We start from the raw sequence: 22,010 nt of genomic DNA, 5'->3' as shown, positions 1-22,010 counted from the left end.
CATCTTATGAAACATGTCTGCAAACCTACTGAAGGGCTAGCATTTTTAATGACAGGGAAAAACATTTAACTGTAAACTACGGTGCTGCCCAGAACATATCATCAAGTATATCGATAACACGGTCCCTTCTGCTGGTCAAAAGTAAGTATTAGTGTATTTCAACTTTGATGTCCATTGGAAAAGCAAGCAGCATTAAAGCTTTAGTGAAGCTTTACAATTTGCACTATGTAGTTGTACTTCAACAAGGGAAGTCCAGTATCTTGCAATGTTTTCTTTGACATTTCAGTTGACAGTACCGTGGCAGCATTTTTTCCAAAGAGTAAGCAGAGTTCAATATCTTGAGTAAGAGAAATGGAAATTGCCAGACATGAAGGCAGAGGGACTGCAAAGCATGGGAAAAAGGACATAATCCATCAAAACATGGATTTACCAGAATTAACACTCTTTCCAGAACTAGTGATCAAGTCCTTAAAAAGAGAACATAAGACAAATCACAGAAAACTAGAAAGAAGATTACAAAAGCTTGTCTAACATTTGATAAAATTCCATTTAAAATAATTACCTTATTTTGAAATGGTTAAATTACTATCCTAATCCAAAGCAAGGAATACTTTTCTGGGTTACAGAACTTAATTTTTATTGTGTTTCTATTATTTGACAAACTCATTACAGTTTTCACTGATTTTACTGAAGTCATGATGACAATAATTAACACTACGTCGAAATGACACTCTCCCAGTTAACAGTATTCTATCCTAACACACGATATTGGAAATAAGGGGGTAGCACAGGGAAGAAATCTTCCAATTCATACATGGAAAAGTTTAATTAAAGCAATTACTTCTAGCAGCACTTAAAAATAAACTCGAGGAATACAAAAAAGCACTATAATTATATACAAAATGCAATACGTTTTATACTATAACTAGCAACCCTGGGAGTGGGAGTTTGGCTGCAGATAGCTCAAAGCAGGCAAGATATTGTTGTATGCATACGTTGGACTAGAAAATACATAAAACATACTGTTGCTTATATTGTTTCATTTGGAACATTATTGATCCTGTGAAAGTATTTCTTTGCCAAAAGAAACACTTACAAGAAAAATGACCACAGCAACCAAAGCCACAGGAACACTCATGGAAAAACAGAGTGCTTGCATTAGACTCAAGAGAGCATGATATACCAACATTTTAAGCGGCATAAAAGAGGAACAAACTTCCACTCTTTATCTCACTATTGAAGATAAAGGGATGCACATGTAAGCAATGTGAAACATCATAAAAGAATGCAGGCTTACTCCAAAAGAACTGAGCTGTAAGTTTAAGGTCCTTCTCTAATTACCGTGTATTATACCTGTAAACATTCCTACAGAGTAGCTCTCAACAGCTTGCCTTTTTTTTTTTCCTGAAACACTTAAACACATTTCCTGTCAGAAACAGGACACTGAAGATTAGATGGACTTTCAGTCTGATCTACAACAACAAAGCTCACAATTCCCAAACAACTCCTGATCAATAATTTAAGATATTTTACAGGTACTTAGAGCTTCCATAAGGAACACAAGAAAACACTTACTATTCCAACCAGCTATTATCATAGTAAAGTTGTTTTGTTCAAGGCCAGTTAGAAAGTGAGCTGAGAATGGTAGATGGATGCACAAGGGAAGTTTCCAATCTCAAGCAGTACTTGCACAGCGGACTGAAACTTCCGTAAGCATGACCTCTGTCTGCATCAGCTGCCTTTATGCAGCACCATGACACTCAGTAGCAGTCCAGGCATTCAGGAGAGGGGGGAAATGAGAACCAGCTGTAACTACGGGCTACATCCACTCCTTTGCTTTCAAGGAACTGAGCTGCTGCCAGAAATACATTTTGGCTGTTCTTCAGATAACAGAAATTTGTAATTGGAAATAAAAGCTGCTCTTCATTTCCCTGCATTTGGAGAAACTGCACTGCTCCCAACTGCTGCTGTTTCACATTTGGTAATGCACCTGAAAAAGACTGGCACCCAGAATATGAGATCTATTTCCCTATATATTGATAGAAAATAAGGTTTAAAAACAATGTTTAAATTAATACATACGCAGCACATTTTCTACCTAAAATTAAAAATAAAGTAAAATGCAGCTTGCTTTTGAAGTAGTTCAAATTTTTGGATGATTAGGTACTCCAGTGGTTTTATTTCCAGCAAACCAGTCCTGGTTAGTAGCGAACATTCAAGCTTTATTTTTTCAATAAAGCAACAGCACTGATATTGCTTCTATGCTGATCTGCAGTCTGGATCTAGCCATAACTCCAATTAAGACAAAAAAGTTATTTCACCTATGACAGCTTGTGTATGAAACTGGTCTTAATCATGATAGAGAAGTGGGGAGGGGGGAGGCAGGAGCAAGATGTTGGAATTCATTGAAGTAGATAGGTACACAACATCTAAAATTTTCGTTTCCTACATAAAGAAATCTCTTGGCTAAATTTTCATTCAAATAAGCAGCATTCAAATGAGCAATATATTCTTCCATTTAAGGGCGGGGGGGCTGTTAGAACCAAATGAGCCATTATCAGATTAACTACACAGCAACAGAAAAAAAAAAAATTTACAAAGCCACTACCCAAAAACTCCACAGCTAGAAAGAGCCTGAAAGTAACAAGAAGCACATATTTTGTCAGTCCTGGAGTGAAGCTCAAAACAGGTGCTTCAAAACACTAATCCCCTCCGAAAGCTGCAGTGGTTGGGGAATCCAGTGCTGAAGGGTATTGCTGGTGGCAGCCATCTCCTAACTACAAGATTACATTGTGGTTTTGAGGATAGAGAAATTAAGTAATGACATTTAACTGTCAACGGTTTAAGGTGGGAGATTTTAAGGATTGACTGGTAATGAAGTAGAAAATAAGCCTTCTGTGATTTTATACTATTTGGCATAATTTTTACATACTAAACAACCTGAGGCACTGAAATTACTTCCAATAACATCTTTTCCAGGTGTACATCATAAGTCTAATGATGAAAAAAGTAGATCAACAGTGAATAATCTGTGCACCTAATTATCTAATGATTTTTCAAAAGTGGACCAACACCACCCTGCACCTAAGCTCCTGCTTTACAAAGAGTTTTATCACAAGTCAACTATGTTCTTAGAAGCCATATGAAATTTTAAAAAACCTCGAGAATATCTGTAGTAATATTTAAGAGAAATAAGGATTTTTAAACTATATTAAAATTTTTAAAAACAGAAAGTGAAGAGTAAAAGTGATAACTGTATAAATACTTTAAAGGCAATGTACCATAAAAACAGGAATGCTTATACAAGAAATGACAAGTGAAACAAGCTGAAATGGGCTTGAGCTAATGAAGTAAAAATTCCACCTGAAAATTAGGGAGAAAAATGACAGGGAGGATAATCAAATAGACAATGGAAGAAAAAACTGTCTTAAAGGAAGAGAGAAACCAAACAGATAAAGAACTCTCAGTAGAGCTTTTTGGCATGCATACAGTTAATCTGACAGCAAAACTATTTTTTAAACACAACATACTTACTAGAAACCCAAGAGAAAAATCCTCAATTTCCTACCAATTGCAGTGCACTTGAATCCATTCTCATGGCATAAAATCAAACTTATTATGCAACATCTTCAATTGCATTTGAAAACTTTAAAATTATTTTTAAATAAGTCTCTCCGAGAAAATGGAGCACTACTGTAGTGAGACCACACTTCAGTTACATTACAGAACATAATTCAAGTGCATGGTGTAATTCAGTAGAAGGCTTATATTAAGTAAATTGGAAAAACTCATGAACCACTGAATAAACTCTGCCACTCTGGACGCTTGGTTGAAATAAGTATCAGTTAATCAAGCCTAACCATCTGCTATAAGCAGAAGCGCTGTTTCCTGAAACACACCCAAACTCCCCACACCAACCTGTAATTCTAGCCAGATACCACTCATGAGTCTGAGTAAGTGGCCAAACAAATGTTACCCATCACGCATCTACAATAAATATAATTCAAGCAACAATCAACAGGCAAAATGTAAAATAACTTGGTTACTTCCCCAGAGCACATCAGCCCACTTCTTCCTCTCCTCACTCCCCATACATACGCTAAACCCTGGGGCTTACTGCTTGCTTTCTATTGGATGCTTCTGAATGACAACAGGTGAATTTAATAATTATTAACAGATATCCCAAAGAATTCATTGAAGAACGCTGGGTCATGCATTGGCTTAGAAAGAGATGACACAATAGATAAGAAAACATGATGAAAAGCCCCACCATGGTTTTCTACAGTCAAACTTAAGCATCTGACACCCTAATGCAACCTAAAGCAAATGCCCAGCCCGCATGCAAGAACTCTGGTGAAGTTATAAGAACAACTGCATTTACTTTCCAGCTTGTCTGAAGCTAACATTTATTTTTAAATTAACAAAAACTTCCATAACCTTTCTTTGATGACAACACTGACTCAACTTTCTAAATTCTCCCCTCTCTTCAAAATTAGAAATAGGATGGGGAATATGGTAAGTCTTTTGAAAAGTCTATTCATAGGAAGAGCTTTAACAGTGCAGGTAACTCTAAGCTGAGATGCAAACTAAGGTCCTGAATGGCTGATCAACAATTAAAATAATCCCAAACCACCATACAGCATTAAAACTTCCAGCAGTCATTACAAGATATACAAAAGTATCACCAAATACCACCAGGACTTTTTTGTGGCTTTCTTGAGAGCAATTTCTTAATAAGTTTTAATACACAGTAAGTCACATCCCCTGTGTGTAGGGTTTTGTTTGCTTTTTTTGTTTGGTTTTTTTTTGTTTGGTTGGTTGGGTTTTGGGGGGGGGGGGGGGAAGTAATTCCTTGAAAAAAAACCTACTTTCCAACTCAGTGCATAGTTTTCCTCATTTTTTGGCATAAGCAACACTTCCTTAGTCCCACATACCTGTGAAATTTAGGCACCTCGTCTGATGCGACACATGTAAAAGAAATGGTCAAGCATGATAGCAACAACGTTTTGGGGAGACAAAGAAATCATTTTAGAGCTAGGTCAGTACCTTGCTTAGCAGCCAATGCTGGCCATGTCAAATGCTAACAACAATTACTTCAAATGCTAACAGCAATTACCAGCAGTTCCCTCACAGGAAATAAAAATTACCTTTCAGCAAGGAAAGTTTTGACTCAAATATTGTAGAAAGCCAATTATGCCCATTTCAAAATGTACTAAAATATGTGCTTTCAACATAATAATATATATAAAATAAAATATTTTAAGAAGATTGAAGACCGCTATGAGGTCTCCCTGGAACCTTCTCTTCTCCAGACTAAACAATCTCAACTCTCCCAGCCCTTCCTCATAGGGGAGGTGCTCCAGGCCCCTGTTCATCTTCGGGGCCTTCCTGTGGACCCACTCGAGCAGGCCCATGTCCTTCTTCTGTTGGAGACCCCAGAGCTGCATGCAGCACTCCAAGTGGGGTTTCACCAGAGCAGAGGGGGAGAATCACCTCTCTCAACCTGCTGGTCATGCTTGTTTTGATGCAGCCCAGAATGCGACTGGCTTTCGGGGCTGTGAGCACACATTGCCAGCTCATATCCAATTTTTCTTCCACCAACAACCTCAGGTCCTTCTCTGCCGTGCTGCTCTCAATCCACTCATCGCCCCACCTGTATTTGTGCTTGGGACTGCCTCAACCCATGTGCAGGACCTTGCACTTGGCCTTGTTGAACTTCATAAGGTTCACACGGGCCCACCTCTCAAGCCTGTCAAGGTCCCTCCGGATGGCATCCCTTCCCTCCAGCGTGTCGACTGCACCTCACAGCTTGGTGTCATCGGCAAACTTGCCGACGGTGCACTCGATCCCACTGTCTGTGTCGCCGACAAAGATGTTAAACACCGCCGGTCCCAATACCGACCCCTGCGGAACGCCACTCAGCACTGCTCTCCACTCCGACATCGAGCCATTGACCGCAGCTCTTTTGAGTGCGACCATCCAGCCAATTCCTTATCCACTGAGTGATCTATCCGTTAAATCCACATCTCTCCAATTTAGAGACAAGGATGTCACATGGGACAGTGTCAAAGGCTTTGCACAAGTCCAGGTAGATGATGTCAGTTGTTCCTCCCTTATGCACCAACGCTGTAATACCATCATAGAAGGCCACAAAATTTGTCAGGCACGATTTGCACTTAGTGAAGCCACAGTATTTCCCCAAATGTTAATTATTTTATTTACAATTTTCTTTTTAAACAGGAGATTTAGATGTGCAATGAAAGCAATTCATTTTAATTTCTTCCATTTAAAAATAAGCTTTAGGATTCTTTATCCCTTAAGCTACATTAATGAACACTGAGCTTCCAGTAAGAGGGAGTGAGAAAAGTTACACAGTGAAGTATATGCTCAAAATTTTACTTTAGAGAGGATGTGTTTATTCTGATTCAAAGGTCAATAAGATCTTAATTTCCTATTGGGACAGGAACAACACAGAAGTTTTTATAGCATGAAAATAACTTTAACAGACAGTCCTCAAAAAAACCTGTGCATCAATTTTTGGATTTTAAGATACTTTATATAGAAGATTAGATGTAACAGGAGCAAAAGATATAAAAATATTCTGGGAATAGGTTAGAAGAAAGAGTCTAGTGTTAAGACCAGTTACGGTTTGTTTGGAAAATATTTTTGAAGAAAAACTTATTATACCCAAAGGACAGACAACACACTTTTTCCTTAAACTATTTATGGGATTTCAAGCTCTGACCAATTTTCTTCAAGTTTCCTTTCCAACATGGCTTGAGTGAACACAGGACACCTTTGAACCACCACTGATATTGTTATGCTTTCACTTTAAATACAAAAACAATACGAGAATTCGGTTCTAGAGGCTACATGAAGCCACACAGCTGGTAGCTTTAATCCAAAAATGCAAATTAAAAACCTTCCATAAAACTCCTCAAAAAAAAAAAAAATGAAGTGTTTCAAATTAGTAGACTGCTACAACTAGAAAAGTCCCAAACGAATAACTTTGTTTTTACATCTTTTACATTTCATGTACCATTTTTCCTTTGCATAAACTTCGAAAATATTTACTTCATAAATTTCAGATCCTTATCAGCAACAAGATCAATTATGAAAATTGACATAAAACTGTCACTTCCACTACTGATAACAATCCAGAGTCAGATCCCACCCCTAGTTTTACTGCATTTGAAAAAGAAAACTTAATTGGCAAGTTATAGCAGAAATGGTACTGCATGATTTCTATGTGCATTGAGTGGAATTGATGAAAAGAGGTGTGGATGTAGCTTTAAAACATCACCCACTCAGAACGTGATTTAACTCAGTTTTGTCATTTGAGACACAAGCATGCAAGCAGAAGCTAAGCACTAGCTCTGTTAGGCTGACAAGACTGTACTTTGACTGGTATAGGGTGTTTACCTCCGGCATAAAGGTTAGAACATAAAAGCCACCTCCACCAGAGGAACATCTTGCCTGCATATGATGTAAATATTCCTATATCTATTAAATATTGCTAGCGCTCACTTATTCTGTGTGGTTTACAATGCAGTTTTGGTAGCTAACAGTATTTGAGAGCACATGGGAGAATTAGCTGACTCTACAGAAACTTAAATTAATTATTAAAAGCTTTCAACAGAAATGAAAATAAAAATTTTCCTCAGAAAGAGATGACACTGAATTTTCATCTTAAAATGTATTTCATAGCAACAATCACAAACCAGAAGATTTTTGATGCGAATAAAAATTTGGGGAAAATATGCATTTATTCTGATACAATTTTGCTTCCTTGAAGGGGTGTGCAAATTATACCATGAGTCAGTAAATGTAACTTAAAAATTCCAGCTGACTACCTTCCTATAATTTCATGGAATTTTCAGCTCAGTAGGAAGCCCCCTCCAGAGACGTTTTACAGTCATATACCCTTAGAGATTTTAAGTGCAGTATGAACACTTAACACCCTCATTGCTTCCAACAGCAGAACTTACACATACACTCTTCATCTGGGCAAAGGGTCTATACAAAGGTAAAAACAACCCAACAAAGTGAAGTAAGAGGAATGACAGAATGACAGAGCACACAGAGTAAAAGCAGTAACAAGGTAAAGTATATCCTCTGATACAAAGTGATGCACAGTAACTGAAAAGTTAATAAGCACACCACCATGTTAAACGCAGCAGGAGTGATGATAACTAAGCAACATCCTTTAAATCTGCTCTTGGTCAAGTGTTAAAAACACTCCCCATGAGTTGCTTCAGTATATACCAGTGAAAAACCCGTCAGGCTATGTCTGGCTATGTACTGTGGCTACGTCTGGATGTCCTTCAAAAAAATGTAGCAAAACCGTACAAGAGGCAATACAATAACACAGTCATTTGTACCAGTATCAGTCCTTTTGACAATTCAGATGATTATCTAATACTACTTGATGAAACTCTTCAGTAAACATTTCACAATCCTATAGATACAAGAGGCCTAGGTTCATTAAGAATAGAACTGCTGCTTGTTTTTGAGGCAGATGGTCTTGCTTCTCCTTTTTGAGGCAACACTTTTAGAAAGGAACAGTGGATGGGTTTCAAAGCTAACAATTCAGTACACGTAGTTAAGCAATGTTAAAGAGCAGCAGTGGCTGAGAACTTACTATAAGGATATAGGAAACTTTCAGCAAGACAGATGACTATGAGCTCCAGGAGTCAGGCTGAATATCAATGGAGTCTGGGTGGCTTGGTAGGAAGGCACAGCTATCAGCCCAAACATGCAGCTAGCTCTCAGCCCGTCAGATTATCAAATTATAGTTGGCTCATATGGGAGAAAAGGAAGAACAGCATTTTCACCTCCTTTAAATCTCATCTGAGGTTTATCCATTTGATCTAAAACCACCAACAACTATGACCCACAAGCACGACAGAAGATGTGTGCTGGCCATGGGAAATACCATTTATTGGATTAGCAGGGGTGAAAAAAGTTTTGAAGGTCTTTTGCACAGGAATATTTCCACAAAAGTAAAAATAAAGCTGCAATTTTACAAGTAGCTGTAATTTTTCAATTTAAATTCACTGAAAGAGAATTAGCACGATTCATCACTGTGATAGAAGTGTCTCTGAAGAAAATGATTAAGATGTCTACTCTATGTACCCTTCTTCCTAGGAAGATTTTACTCACTTCTCACAACAAAGAATCACTGTACCTTAAATGGTTACTAAAGTTTAAATGTGTTGAAGGATTAAAGGAAATAAATATTTAAATAAACATACATGCTGAAATCAGTTAAATTCATCATACTTAAAAATACCTACTTATGTGGAAAATGCAAGATGCATGTGAAGGTGAAGATTATGATTACACAGAAAATACAGAAGGAATAAAACAGATTCACTTTCCACTGCAGTAACTGCAAAAGAGCAAAAAACCAGTAGCACGAAAGGTGACTTTCTGAGATTTTGGGGTACGCTTTCATAATCAGCATAGGCCAGTTTCAGACTATAATAAAACATTAATACCCCAAAAAAGGCAAACTGAGCGCACGTAAAGGAAATTATGCTTGAAATTCATCAAGTTCTTGGAAAGTATTAGAAGTTGGTAAATGACAATTATCCCGGGATTTTTAGACTTTTAGCATGATGGTTTTATAATGCAGGAAGATTACCAGAAACATGTTGTTGAACAGTGTAATTTTAATTTCTACCACAGAAGATGAATAGTGAGGTCACACAGTTTGTTAATGCTGTATGCATTGTCAGTTTAAAGCTTGTTAAAAAGAGCTACAGAAAAGTCTCACGATACTAAGCAAATTAATTCCATCTTTTAGATCTTTCAAAAAGCGATAAATGTAAAGAAATGTGTGTGAAATAGCTGACTCTGTACATTTGTGAGTTCTAGGTTACTCAGAAGATAGTTTTAGAGTTATGGATGTTTTGTAAAAAACACGTACCTGCCCAATTTTTTTTTTACTACTGCTGAGCTCGTAACAGGATATTAAGAAATGAACAGAACACCCTTTTAGTATACCAATATTTTTAATACTGCATGCAGTTCCAGTCACCCATCTTTAACAGTTTGCAAGAATGTGGTAAGAATTGTTTAAAACACCGGGTTAACACAGAGGTAAAAGTACTACTGATAGGCATGCTGGCACCAACAGTATTAAAAAGTCTGCCTTAGTAACCAAAGGGGAAAAAAAACCAAACCAAAAACATAGTTTACAATAAGAATACTGCTCTTTGAATTTAAAAAAGTACATTAAAATTGATACTGTAGTATTTTGTAATTACTGTGATATTTTTAAGTGACAGTAAGGCCAGTCATTTTTTGGTCCCACATGCAACAAAGAATGACAGAATCATAGACCAAGTGCAAGGTCCTGCAGATGGGTTTTTCACCAGAAGGGACCATCTCATTTCTGCTAGACTAATCCCCCCCACAAAGCAGGATGAGCTAGATAAACCCGGCTGCTCATGGCATTGTCCAGTCAATTTTTAAGTATCTCCAAGCACAGAGATTTCATAGCCCCTTTTGGAATCTTGCTCCAGTGTTTAACCACTTTTAATGTGAAAATTTTTTCTCTTGTATACAATTGAAATCTCCTGTGTTGCAACTGTGGACCTCTGAGAGGAGCCTGGCTCTGTCCTCTATACCCTCCCATCAGTTACCTGAAGACAAGACCTCCCCTTAGCCTTCCCTTCCTCAGGCCAAACAAACCCAGTTCTTTCAGCCTCCTTTTGTACATCAATTAGATTAATGGTTACTGTTCTGCATGCTGCATTTGGTCTGTATTACTTCTGAAATGTGAGCTTTGGCCTCTGCTTCCCATTTAATTACAAAATGGATAATTTTTTTTTTTTTTAGCTAAGAAACAATTCCTGCAAAGCAAGAGCCTTCATGATTTTTAGCAAGTTTGGTTAGAAAAAGGATCTTCAGGTCAATTATTCTGCAAGAAACACGTGCTAGGTTCTTTCTAAAATGAAAGTGCCAAGCTTTTCTCCTTTAAGAAATAAACTGCATACTTCAGGTTTAAATGCGGTATGCAGCTCACTTAAAAGTTGTTTCCTGTGTTTACATGTTGTCAAAAAGGGACTTGACCTTTCATAGCCAAGTATGAAAGTATAAAGTAAGTAGAAATGCACCTTGCAATAGCCAGGTAGCACTTGGCTGCTTTAAGAACCTGACAGTAGTTCATGGTCATCGAAGGCAGCCGGCCCAAGCTCAGGGAAAACACCACAACAGGTGCTTGATGCTATGTTAGTACCTAATCCAACAGAATGATGATCTTTCACCAGACTTTGAAGAGCACGCAAATTTCTATCTAATTACTCATGCGTTTACATCACAAAAACATTACCACTAACATTTTTAGCCCTGCAGAAAAGCACTATGTGAAGATGGAATATGAACTACCTCCCATGATCCCTTACTCAAGATTAATACATTAAAGGAGCACAGAGAAAGAATGGACCGAGTTAACATCACTTACATTGTCTTTGAAAAAATTCAAAGCATCTTTCACAAAATCTAAAGTAACTTAAATAATGACAAAGTCAAATCTGTCAAAAAAAATTTGCTGCTCTGGAAGGCAGAGGAGAAAGATGGACAATGAGGTATTTGAAACAGGTTACGGCCTACAGGAAGCATCAGTTTGAGTTAACACAGTATCAGGGTGTTCTCACTCTCCTTCCCACACAACTTTCATTATGTCTTGCAAAACATCTCGAAAATCATTTTTTAAAAGCATGAGCAGACACTACCAGTCCCAGCCAGTCAGCAACTAAGCCACTGAAGTAACTTCTATTTCTGCTAATTCTGCGATTGCAGATCAGAGCAGAGTTTTACCTGTATTTTGTTCAAATAGCTGTGTCTTGAGTTCATAAAAACACTGGCATTTGGGCTACTTCTACGTACCGACAAAACAGTATTAAGAGACTTTTCTTAACAGCATTGAATTGTATTCCTAATGAAAAATGTCTGCCCCCACAATGAATAAACATTTATAATCTGCCTACAGAATGAATTATGATTATTTTCTACCTGTAACTGCACTCTGTACTACAGCTACAGTTTTCAGCAAGACAACTCACAACAGTAAGTATGAACTGGTAACTCTGCAGTCTAGTGACAAATGTTTACTGTTTGTCCTAATCCATGCTGCTTTAACAGCTGCTTTCTTTGCTTGAAGTGCCGAGATGGAAATCAAAAGGTCCCGATTCCTTCCCCCAGGCCTCATCTCATTTACATGGATCCTCCTGTCAGGGCGTTGAGTGCACTTCCATCACCCTAGGGGTTTAGCTGCCAGAAGGGCTCCAGAAAGGGAAAGATGCATCTTGAAAACACCATCCAGCTCTGCTTCCCTCCTTGTTGTAAAAATCTTAAATTCATAATACCTAATAGCACTCTTCTCTATGCTGTCCTAATGTCATCTTCATAGCTAGTTATCTGTCTATGCACAAAGATCCTAAAGGAGCTCTCCATGCATATATACCATGACCAGTTGCTTTGGCTACACCATTTGTTTCACAGCCAGACACAAGCTCAAGCCTCTATCCAGGATCACAAACCACAGCAGTTATTCCATGGCCATAACAGCTGCTCAAACTGAAACTGTAATCTTGCAAGCTTTGGATTGTTCCAATACAAGGCAGGTTTTCAGTTCACCATGATAACCAGTGACAAGCAGCTCAGCTGACCATTTTGCACTATCTTTGTACTCTAGAAAGATCAATGCAGCAGTAGCATAACTCGGATCTCCTGGAAAGCCTGTTGCAGGTGGAATGACCAAGGGCTCACTACCCCAACAGGCCAAACACTCTCACTGAGCCAACGCTTTCAGCACAAGCAAATAACATACAGTAATGGCTCCACGCCACTTGCGTTCAGCATGGATTAGGTTCTTTTGGTGCTTGGTATTTTCCAACAACAGGTCCAAAGTCGTCTTCTGTCATGGTCGAGACGGACAAACGACAAGTACGCATTCTTACAGTACAAGCAAATAATGTTTTTTTTATTACTACAAGCCAGCAAATTTATACCCATTATACTTGTTACCCTGTACATATGTCTGCCCCTTATTGGTCAGAAAGTTGTCAGAAGTTGTTTTTCTCACCCCTCATTGGGTGACTTTTTCAGGTTCCTTATCACAACTGCAAACGGTCAACACATTCTTTAAACTTAGTTTCCCAGGCATGCTTCTCATCCTTTCTCGTTCTCTCACGGGAACACTGCAATCTTGTCAAGGTCAATATCCTCCCCAGCCCCCTCGGTCCAGCCGAGGTCCTCTACAGTCTTCTGAAAACCTGATTTCTACACATTGGTCTTGAACAACTGCCAACAGTCTGTAGTTGTGACAAAGGGCATAGTCTCACAGTACCTGAATGAAGAAAGGAGAACAGGTATACTGACAGTGATCAGGGTCAGCCAGCAGTCCAGTGGTTGCTGAGCAAGTCCGCAGTGAAGAGGCACACCAAGCCAGGTAGTCAACACATCAGGATCCAGATCAGCGAGGTACGTGGCTGGACAACCACATAGCTGCAACCTAGCTGAGGCAACAACCAAGGCCAAGGGCCTGAGCTTAAAGACAACTCCTGAGTGAAAGGGGAACCCCGACAAGACTTCTCAGAACTCCTTCCGCAGCAGTCTGACTCAAGATTACATGGCTGCACCATATCCAAGATGACCTTCAGCACCGGCAGCCAAATGAACTGCTAGAGGACAGGTTATCTGGGGCCCTGACACCTCCTATCCTACAAATACCTACTCCTCCTCCTTATTGGTGATGGTGCAGATATCAGTGTCAGCAATAGCAGTCAATAAAATTTTGACACCCTTATTTCCTCTTCACAAGACTCGTAACATTTTTAAAAACTACCTGAATTTATTTTTCCAAGCATGTTGTTTTGGCAAAGCTGTAAGTAGCCCAGACAAGAAAGCTGTCTGCAGTTCAGGAGGGGCAGGAGCAAGGGGAGCCAGCTCCTATCCCATGCCAGATCAGATTTCCTTTTTATTCTGCAAACATTACATGCTCCGTATGATCCAGCTACAGAAAGTGCTTCAGAATTAACTTTAAAAGCAAGATTGCAATTTTTATTTTCAAAGAAGTCCTGATAGTGTAGTCCACAAGGCTTCACAGATTTTTTTAAAAGATAAGATTAAAGCCAAGTATGGTAGCTACAATATAAGGGTAAAATAAAATACAATACACCATCCCCAAATTTTAGTTTAAAGATTATAAGAAATTGGTGATAAAGCAGTATCTTCTGTATTACAACAAACTAGATCTACTAGAAACAACTGAGGGGCTTGTGCCCCCTCCCCCCACTTTGACATTGAAGTTTTAGCTCTTATAGCTGCAAAGAGGAGTACTTCTACTAGATATTTAATCCTATACTGCAACAGATGATGTAAAAGGACAACTGTAAAAGCAGCATAGATTGGGACAAACAGTAAACGTGTCATTAGGCTTCAGAGTTACCAGTTTAATTTTTACTTCTATTAATTTTGTACGTATTGTTCTGACAGGCTTCATTTTGGAGGCAGACCAGTACTGGTAACATCAGAGAAGCTAGTGAGATGAGGTACACAAAAAAAACCAAACCCAAAGCAACTTCTGTATACACGTATGTATGGAAGAGATGCTCTTCCTCTCCCAGTGTCAAGAAACTCCTGTGGGCTATAATACCAGCGACCCATCTTACTTCCTACCACTTGAAAAAGGCAAAACAATCTCCCAGTTATTCCTTAATTGCTTACAAGAAAGTCCACTCTCATCACCCCATTAAAAGAAACCCAAAACAACAAACCAAACCACAAACCCCTTTAACCTCTACTTTACTACTGTACTATCCAGTGCACTAAAAATTTAGGTCTTAGGAAAGTAAATTTCAGAACAGCTTCTTAAAATCCATTGTTTCCACAATTATGTATTTGATGGGAGCAACAACAGGGATAATAAATTCACTGACAAGAACCTTATTATTGTATTGAGACAATTACAGTTTATCATTATAATATTTCATCATTCTGATTCCAACTTTGGTTTGTTTTCCTAACTTGCACCTTTAAAAGACCGTGCTTCTCCCCTTCCAAAAGGCAACACCTTTCAGAGAATTAAGGTGATTTGTGCAGAGTGTAAAGTGAAGGCCTGTCTACAGGTCAGGCAGCTGCATTTATATTCCCTTGACAACAAGCACAGCCCCTATTCTAACAAGGGAATTTTATCACATCCCTCCCTGCCCCCCCGACCAAAATTAAGAGTCTTCTAGAATACATCCAGTCCCATTTCAGACAGAGAAGGGTAGGGCTCTTTTAAAAAGGTAAAGAGAAATCGTGATTTCTTAATACATGAAGACCAGTGCTACTGCTTAAATGAGCAGGCTTTGGAACAGCTGGGGTTTTTTAAACTTTCAAAGCAAAATTTTTTCAGTGTATGGAATATTAATCAAAAAAATACTCTTTTCAGTACTAACATCTAGCCTACACCAGTGTAAGCTGAGAAGCAAAGGTAATTAAAAATGGTATCAGCTGTGTTTCTTGCATATAAATGCCATTGTTCAAGGTGTGCTGATCTCAGCTAATACATGTTCTGCTTTCATAAAAAGTTCTAAACCAAAACCACCTTAAGGAAGACATTAAAAAAAAAAAAAAAAGAGCAAGCTTTGGTCAGTTAACAGCCAGCTAAAAAAATACACGAAACCCCCCCCATAGCAATGCAAAATTTTTCTAACTGCAAGAATACAGAACAAGAGATACACACTCAGTATTAGGCAAAAGTGTCATACCAACATGTGTTTTCCCAATGAATTACATAAGATGTAGATTTGCAATGCACTAATTCTACAAACCCAAAAGAACGTATTCTGTGAAATGGAACATTCAAAATTGCACAAAGCGATAGGCACATAAGAGCTTGCTTGTTAAAGCTGAACCGCATCCCTTCTAGGAAATGCTTTCTGAATACATAAAGGATATTTTCATAATAAATGTCACATCTCTTCCCCCCGTTCCTCCCCAACAACACTTCCAATTCTTTTACAAGCTGCAGTGGGTTTTAAAGCAGCTCTATCCGAGCGATTGACACAAAAAAGGCTTTGAAGCACACCAAACGTTTGCCCTTATTCTACAGAAACTGTATAGCGATAACTTGGCTCTTCCCTCCCCCCACTCGGTACCTTTCTAGGGTAGTGACTTCACATCCTTTGACATCAGCACAGCTCGAAAGGGGGATGGGAGAGTTACGGCAGAAAGCAGTAAAACCTGCTTTTAACTATGTATGCAATGCCTCTACGAATTCTTAAATCCTCCCCAAACGCATTTAATAGATAAACGGGTTTTGATCTCCGCGGGTTTTACTGCGGCTGTAGCAAACCGAAAGGGACTGGGCTACAAAGGACTTCCTGCTCCCCTTATCTGAGCACCACAATAGCCATTTACTAGCTCGTCAGAGGGTCGCGATTCACCCTCACACGCACAATAACTCACCTCTAATATGCAAAAGGGCCACGGGCTGGAACGGCCCATTGGAATTGGCTGCGTCAACCACCATCCTGCTGCCAGCTCTGTTACATGTCAACATCTAGGCTCCAGCAGGCAAGGCAGTGTATTCCTTAAGGCAAGAAACCAGCCTCCATTTTAGTTTAAAAAAAAGACAGAAACTGAAGCGCTCTGCAGCTGGAGGGAACTGGCTAGTTAGTGATGTCAGCGGGCGGGAGGAGCCCCATTGGCTAACGGCAGCAACTTCAAATGACACCGAGGAGGCCGCAAATGAGCGGAGGCTGGTGCGGGGCTGTCACCGCGCCCTGCGCTCCCGCGCCGGCACGGCGGCCCCGCCGACAGACCCGGCCCCCCCCCCGGCCCCGGCCCTCCCCGGCCCCCGCAGAAGCGGAGCTCGGCAAACCCCCGCCCCAGCAGGTGACGGGTCTTTTGCGTTTGCCTTTTTTTTTTTTTTCTTCTTTTAAAAACAACCCAAACCTGGATGAGCTCACGGCTGCTCTGTTATTTCCCCCACAGATAATATTCGGTACGCACCTGCTAGAAAGAACGCACGCATTTTATTTTTTCTTTCCTGAAAAAGCCAAAGGCTTAATCTTTCCTTCAGTAAGGCTGCCAAGAATGACCAAACAGGTGCTCAACTTAACCGTGGAAAAACACAGCATTAAGGGCAATATCTACAACTTTAGCTTTCAAGAGCCCCATTAAAAGGTAGTGCACAGTAAGATACAGGCCCTTGGATTATTATTATTATTATCATCATTGATTTATAAACATAAGACCTCATACACATTCCCAGGAAGTGTTACGACTCGTGGCTAATATGTATGTTATGAATACAAACACATACATACAACATTCAGGAGAAAAAACCCTCCTGTTTCATGCTTATCTGAACATTTCTTTCAACTGAAAAATGGACCTATCTTAAGTTTAACTTAACGTTGTTAAACTTGGATATGGCAAAACTCAGGTTTTCCTTTCTAGAAAGTTCAATAATTGTAAGTAACTTATATTATTAGAAACTAAAGTATTGCAGCACTAAGAACCAATATATAGGCATATGAAAACAGCTTTGCTGCATAATCCCAGAAATACAAGAAAAGTGCAGCATAACAATTTCTAAACTTTTTAGTTAAATTACTTAAGGTATTTGGAACAAAACTGTAAGCAACCTTTTCTTCATCGTATGAGACTTGCACATTTATTTTTACAATGAGCTATTTGAAGGACCATTTTGTCTCCTACGTACTGCACCTCCTGGGAGCAATCTTCAGAGAAACAGGCAATGTTATACTTGCACCATCTCCAAATCTGTGCTTCTCCCCAAATACTATTTGCACCAGTATGTCACCTTTAAATATTTAGATTACTTATCTATGACACTGTCCTATCTTATACCTGCTCAAAAAAGGAATAAATCAGAAAAAGATGAAGATGCTTTTCAGTTATGTAATTTGCTGACAAAAATTCGGAACAAAACCAAATCATAGGGCATACACGTACCTGGTTAGAAAAATTATATCGCACTACAATAATACACTGTCAACAGTGAGTTAGAGCTGTACTGAGTATTATTGAATTGGATGAAGGGAAAAGTCTAACTGGGATATAAAAAAAGGGAATATACAGATGAAGAAATCAATTGGATTTACTGATTGCTGACAAGGCCCAATTTGAAGTAGTTCCTCCTGGATATCACAGTTGAAGAAGGATGTAAACCTGATTAGAAAGCCCAAAGATGACCAATCTAGAAAATATTACTTAATTAAAAAAAATAAAGCTGCTCTGTTCGGTGTGGTATGGGGAGGTTGGGGTTTTTTTTTCTTTTTTTTTGGCTTGTTTTTGTTTGTTTTGTTGGTTAGTTTGGGGATTTTTGACAGAAAGGACTAGACTGATAATATCTAAGTATTTTAAAGAGTAATTATGGAGATTGAGGGAATTAGTTTTTCTACATTCACTACAGACAGTAAATTCCTCCTACATCAAGGAACATTAGGTTAGATATTAAATCCTCTCGCAATAAGCATAATGAAACGAAATAAGAGACTGCAAACTTTCTAGTAATTTTTAAAAATGGCCAAACATGAGTGATATAAATGTAGTTGATCCTGCTTTTGAGAACATCAAAATGGACTATATGAACTTCTGATGCCTTTTTAAACCTTTTCCCTAACACTACAGAGACTCAAATAATTTGTCCTTCCAGGCTAGGCAAAAACAGGGGAGGTATATTCTCAAAAATGTCAGGTTATATATCTATGTATCCCTTGGGTACACCTTAGATGTGGAGTTTTAGTCTTATAAAACAAAAAGCTACCATAGAGATATGCCATTAACAGAATGAGATGTAAAAACAAAACCAAGACTGACCTCAATACAAAGTTTTCTACAAGATCTTGATGGATGAAGGAGAAAACTGAAGAATAACTCAGACAATTTTTTCCAATATTTTCATACGCAGAATTTTGCAAGCAAATTCTGTTTCTTTTCTCCATCTAAAGTACAATTAGACTGTTCTATAGCGATAAGCCGCAGCATGAAGCGGCAAAAATTAGGTTTAAAATTCCAGTTTATCTAGTAACCACATCTTTAAGAAGCAGCTGTTCTCTGTTTCATCTCTATTCCTGTCTTTGCTTTAATGGTCAACTGCTGCTTCTGTCTCTCTGAAACTCCCTGCGAAGATTAAAATGGATATGAAGCCTGCTGGTCCAACGGCCCACAACTTAGCTACTGTTCTGGTACACAACACAGCAAAAAGGGAATGTTACTTCAGTTACAGTGCAATTTCCTATTTTATACATAAGCACAGCTTAAATAGCTGGAGGTTCATTAGCAAATTTTAGGTAATGGTTTAAGTGTCAACCCCCCTACATTGTTCTTCACTAAAGAGAGTAAATGTGACATTTGCAGCGTTAGCAGTAGTATTGGCAGAACAGTAAGTCACATTCAAGTAAGTTTTCTCTCCCAAGACACATATACCCTGTTCACACTTCCTGCTCTTTGCAGGACTGTTACATCTGAAGCCAGTACTTAGTAAACTACCATGAAACTGGTTCAAACAGCCATAATTCAGTGTATTTGTGGTGTGCTTCTGACAGGAGACTAGTGGAGTTGAAGAACTTCAATCTTTATAAGACCTTTTGCTCATTAACAAAATCTGGTATCTTCTCACCAGTCATATGGATTGGGAGGTACATTCTGCTCAGGAGGTTTGTATACCCTCCCTTTGTTTCAGCCTTAAATTATTTGATTTGCCACCAGAAGAAAATATTTACTTAAGTTGAATTATTTTGAGCAACTTCATTTGGGAAAAAAATTGCAAAGAAAATTGAGTTAGGAATTGACTTATTAATGGGGAGGGAAAGAATATTAGCGCAAGTGGAATAGAGCTAATGAATATCAATGGGAGGAGGAAGAGCTTACTTGAACAAATTTACGAAGACGCTTCTGTTACAAGAGAATAAAAAAAAGCATTAACTTCAGCTATCCATTTTTAGAATTAAATGAATGAAAAAACGTATTGACAGTATAGCAAAACTATTACAGGTTTCCTCTGAACCTTGTTCATAGCTTCTAACTTCCTGATGATGGGAATGAAGGAAAATCCTATAAAGTTCTTAGGATACAATTAAATGTGTTACATTGAGGATTCAGCACTATAGCTGGTAAATTCTCTTTACACTGGGAGGCTATATAGTATTTCTTTCTAAACAAATACTCCATTTAGGTTGTGATTTAAAAAACAACCACACCCCCCACCCTAACAACAAATTCACCTGCCCAAAGGTTGCCCTTATTTCCATTCTGAACTAGCTACTATTCTAACTGATACTGGCAGAATCAACAACATATAATTAAAATTGTATGAACTTCCATTTGCATGACGACACCTTGGATAAAGTTGGTTACCTCTCAGACTATATGAGTTTTCATTTTTGGTTTGGGGGAGCAGGGGGCTATTTAGTCTGAACTCTGAGGTAACTAAAGGCATAATTCCACAACCGCTGATTTTGCTATTCCTCAGCAACCTAAGCCAGCCTAGTTGCAGACTGCTTCAGTCCCCTTCCTGCGTTTCCCTCAGCTTTATTTTGCTCTCATCTGCTTCAGTGGTCATCAGACCCACAGCTGAGCTGGTTTAGTCCACTAATCCAACAGAAAGCCACTTACTTCATTGTCAGGTTGGTTCTCTGTTAACTTAGACTGTGTTCCATGGCAGCCTAAGCTGAACTAAGTCTATATGAGCTACTGCTGCAATCCCACCTCTTCTGAGGCACATGTGTGCAACTGTCTGAAATCGCTGTACAAGGCCTTGTGCAGCTGCATGGTTGAACCAGATTAGAACTGAGCAGAGTTAAAATGAGAAGAAAAAGGGTGAGTTTAAGCCACGTTGATTCCATTATCTGGTTCACCAGACAGCCACCCAAAAAAGGGATGGGAATAAACATGACTTGCTTTTATTGGTAGAACCAACATTATTTTTTTTCCCCTCCAATTATAGCCTAAGCAAAACTTACCATTCTCACAAATGATGTCAGGCTACAGAAAATAAGGGTCTCTTCACAACCCTGAACAATGAGTTACTCAAAGACAGTAACTTTGTTTTAGGGGAAAAAGGGCACTAGATACTACACATTCTGGAGGAGAAACTGCAGAAATAGGAAGGATACTGGGCTTCTCCTACAAGGTTCTGACACAATTCCAGAGGACAGCCAAGAGGAGATTCTTCAAGGAAACAGAGATGGTAAACACACCATGTTATTACCTAGCTATCAAAAGATATACACAGACAAGAAAAAAATTCTTACCTGGATGAATGAAACGGGTACAGACTATCATTTGGCTTCCTTAAAGAATTCCTAAGACTGAAAGCATGGCAAAAGATAGTATTCTACCTTCCACTTGAGAAAATAATAATTAAGCAGTTTTTCCTGTACTAGAAGGAGTAAAAGTGGAACTGGCAAACATCTGCCTGTGACTGGATTTGTCTCTATCTGGATTTCCTAATATTTGCATGGTTACTGTAGCGCACAGACTCAACAGTACCAAGTTTTCATTCAGCCAATATTGTACACTCAAAAGGTTCTGTAAGTGGGGGGAGAAATCAATAGATATCTGTTCAGTTCAGAAAGCTGTAAAACACAGAAAAAAAATCATTAGTTACCTTGAAAGAAATATATTTTAAGAATAGCACCTGGTACAAAAACATATTTCCCAGGGCAGATTGCAGAAGCTTGTTTCAAGTATTGGCACACTATTTTAACCAAGCCCAGTATAAAAAGCTAATGTATACCACCAAACTCACTCCTGTCTGTGGCCTTATTACCTAAGTCACACTTGTCATTTTCAAGAAACAAAGTGTAAAAAAAAAAATTATATTTAAGAATAAAAACTTGAGAGCATGCTAGTTATCCAGCAAACACTGACTTATATTTACATGTATAAATATTGCATTCAATGTTTGATCAGTAGAGGTCTTATGAAGGGAGAAGTTCAGTGGAGCAGCAAAAATGTTTAGGTCTGATTATAATGAAGAC

The 22,010-nt window shown here is 38.6% G+C and overlaps 1 protein-coding gene across 4 annotated transcripts in view; it reads right to left on the bottom strand.

Annotated features, from left to right (window-relative positions):
* The window catches only part of PPP2R5C (protein phosphatase 2 regulatory subunit B'gamma), a 96,072-nt gene that overhangs the window by 39,576 nt on the left and 34,486 nt on the right, over positions 1 to 22,010 (bottom strand). The window contains exon 1 of one of the 4 annotated variants that reach the window (XM_052783190.1): positions 16,465 to 16,784. The exons of the other annotated variants lie outside the window; for them this stretch is intronic. Within the exon in view, the coding sequence (XP_052639150.1) occupies positions 16,465 to 16,558 (94 nt within the window). The 5' untranslated portion in view covers positions 16,559 to 16,784. Of the gene's footprint in view, positions 1 to 16,464; positions 16,785 to 22,010 lie in introns of those variants that run through there. 4 annotated transcript variants of the gene reach the window in all.

This window comes from Harpia harpyja, chromosome 3, assembly GCF_026419915.1.
Source record: "Harpia harpyja isolate bHarHar1 chromosome 3, bHarHar1 primary haplotype, whole genome shotgun sequence".
Taxonomy (NCBI): Eukaryota; Metazoa; Chordata; class Aves; order Accipitriformes; family Accipitridae; genus Harpia; species Harpia harpyja.
The sequence above is the reverse complement of the archived record's forward strand: the minus strand, read 5'-3'. Positions and strand labels throughout refer to the sequence as shown.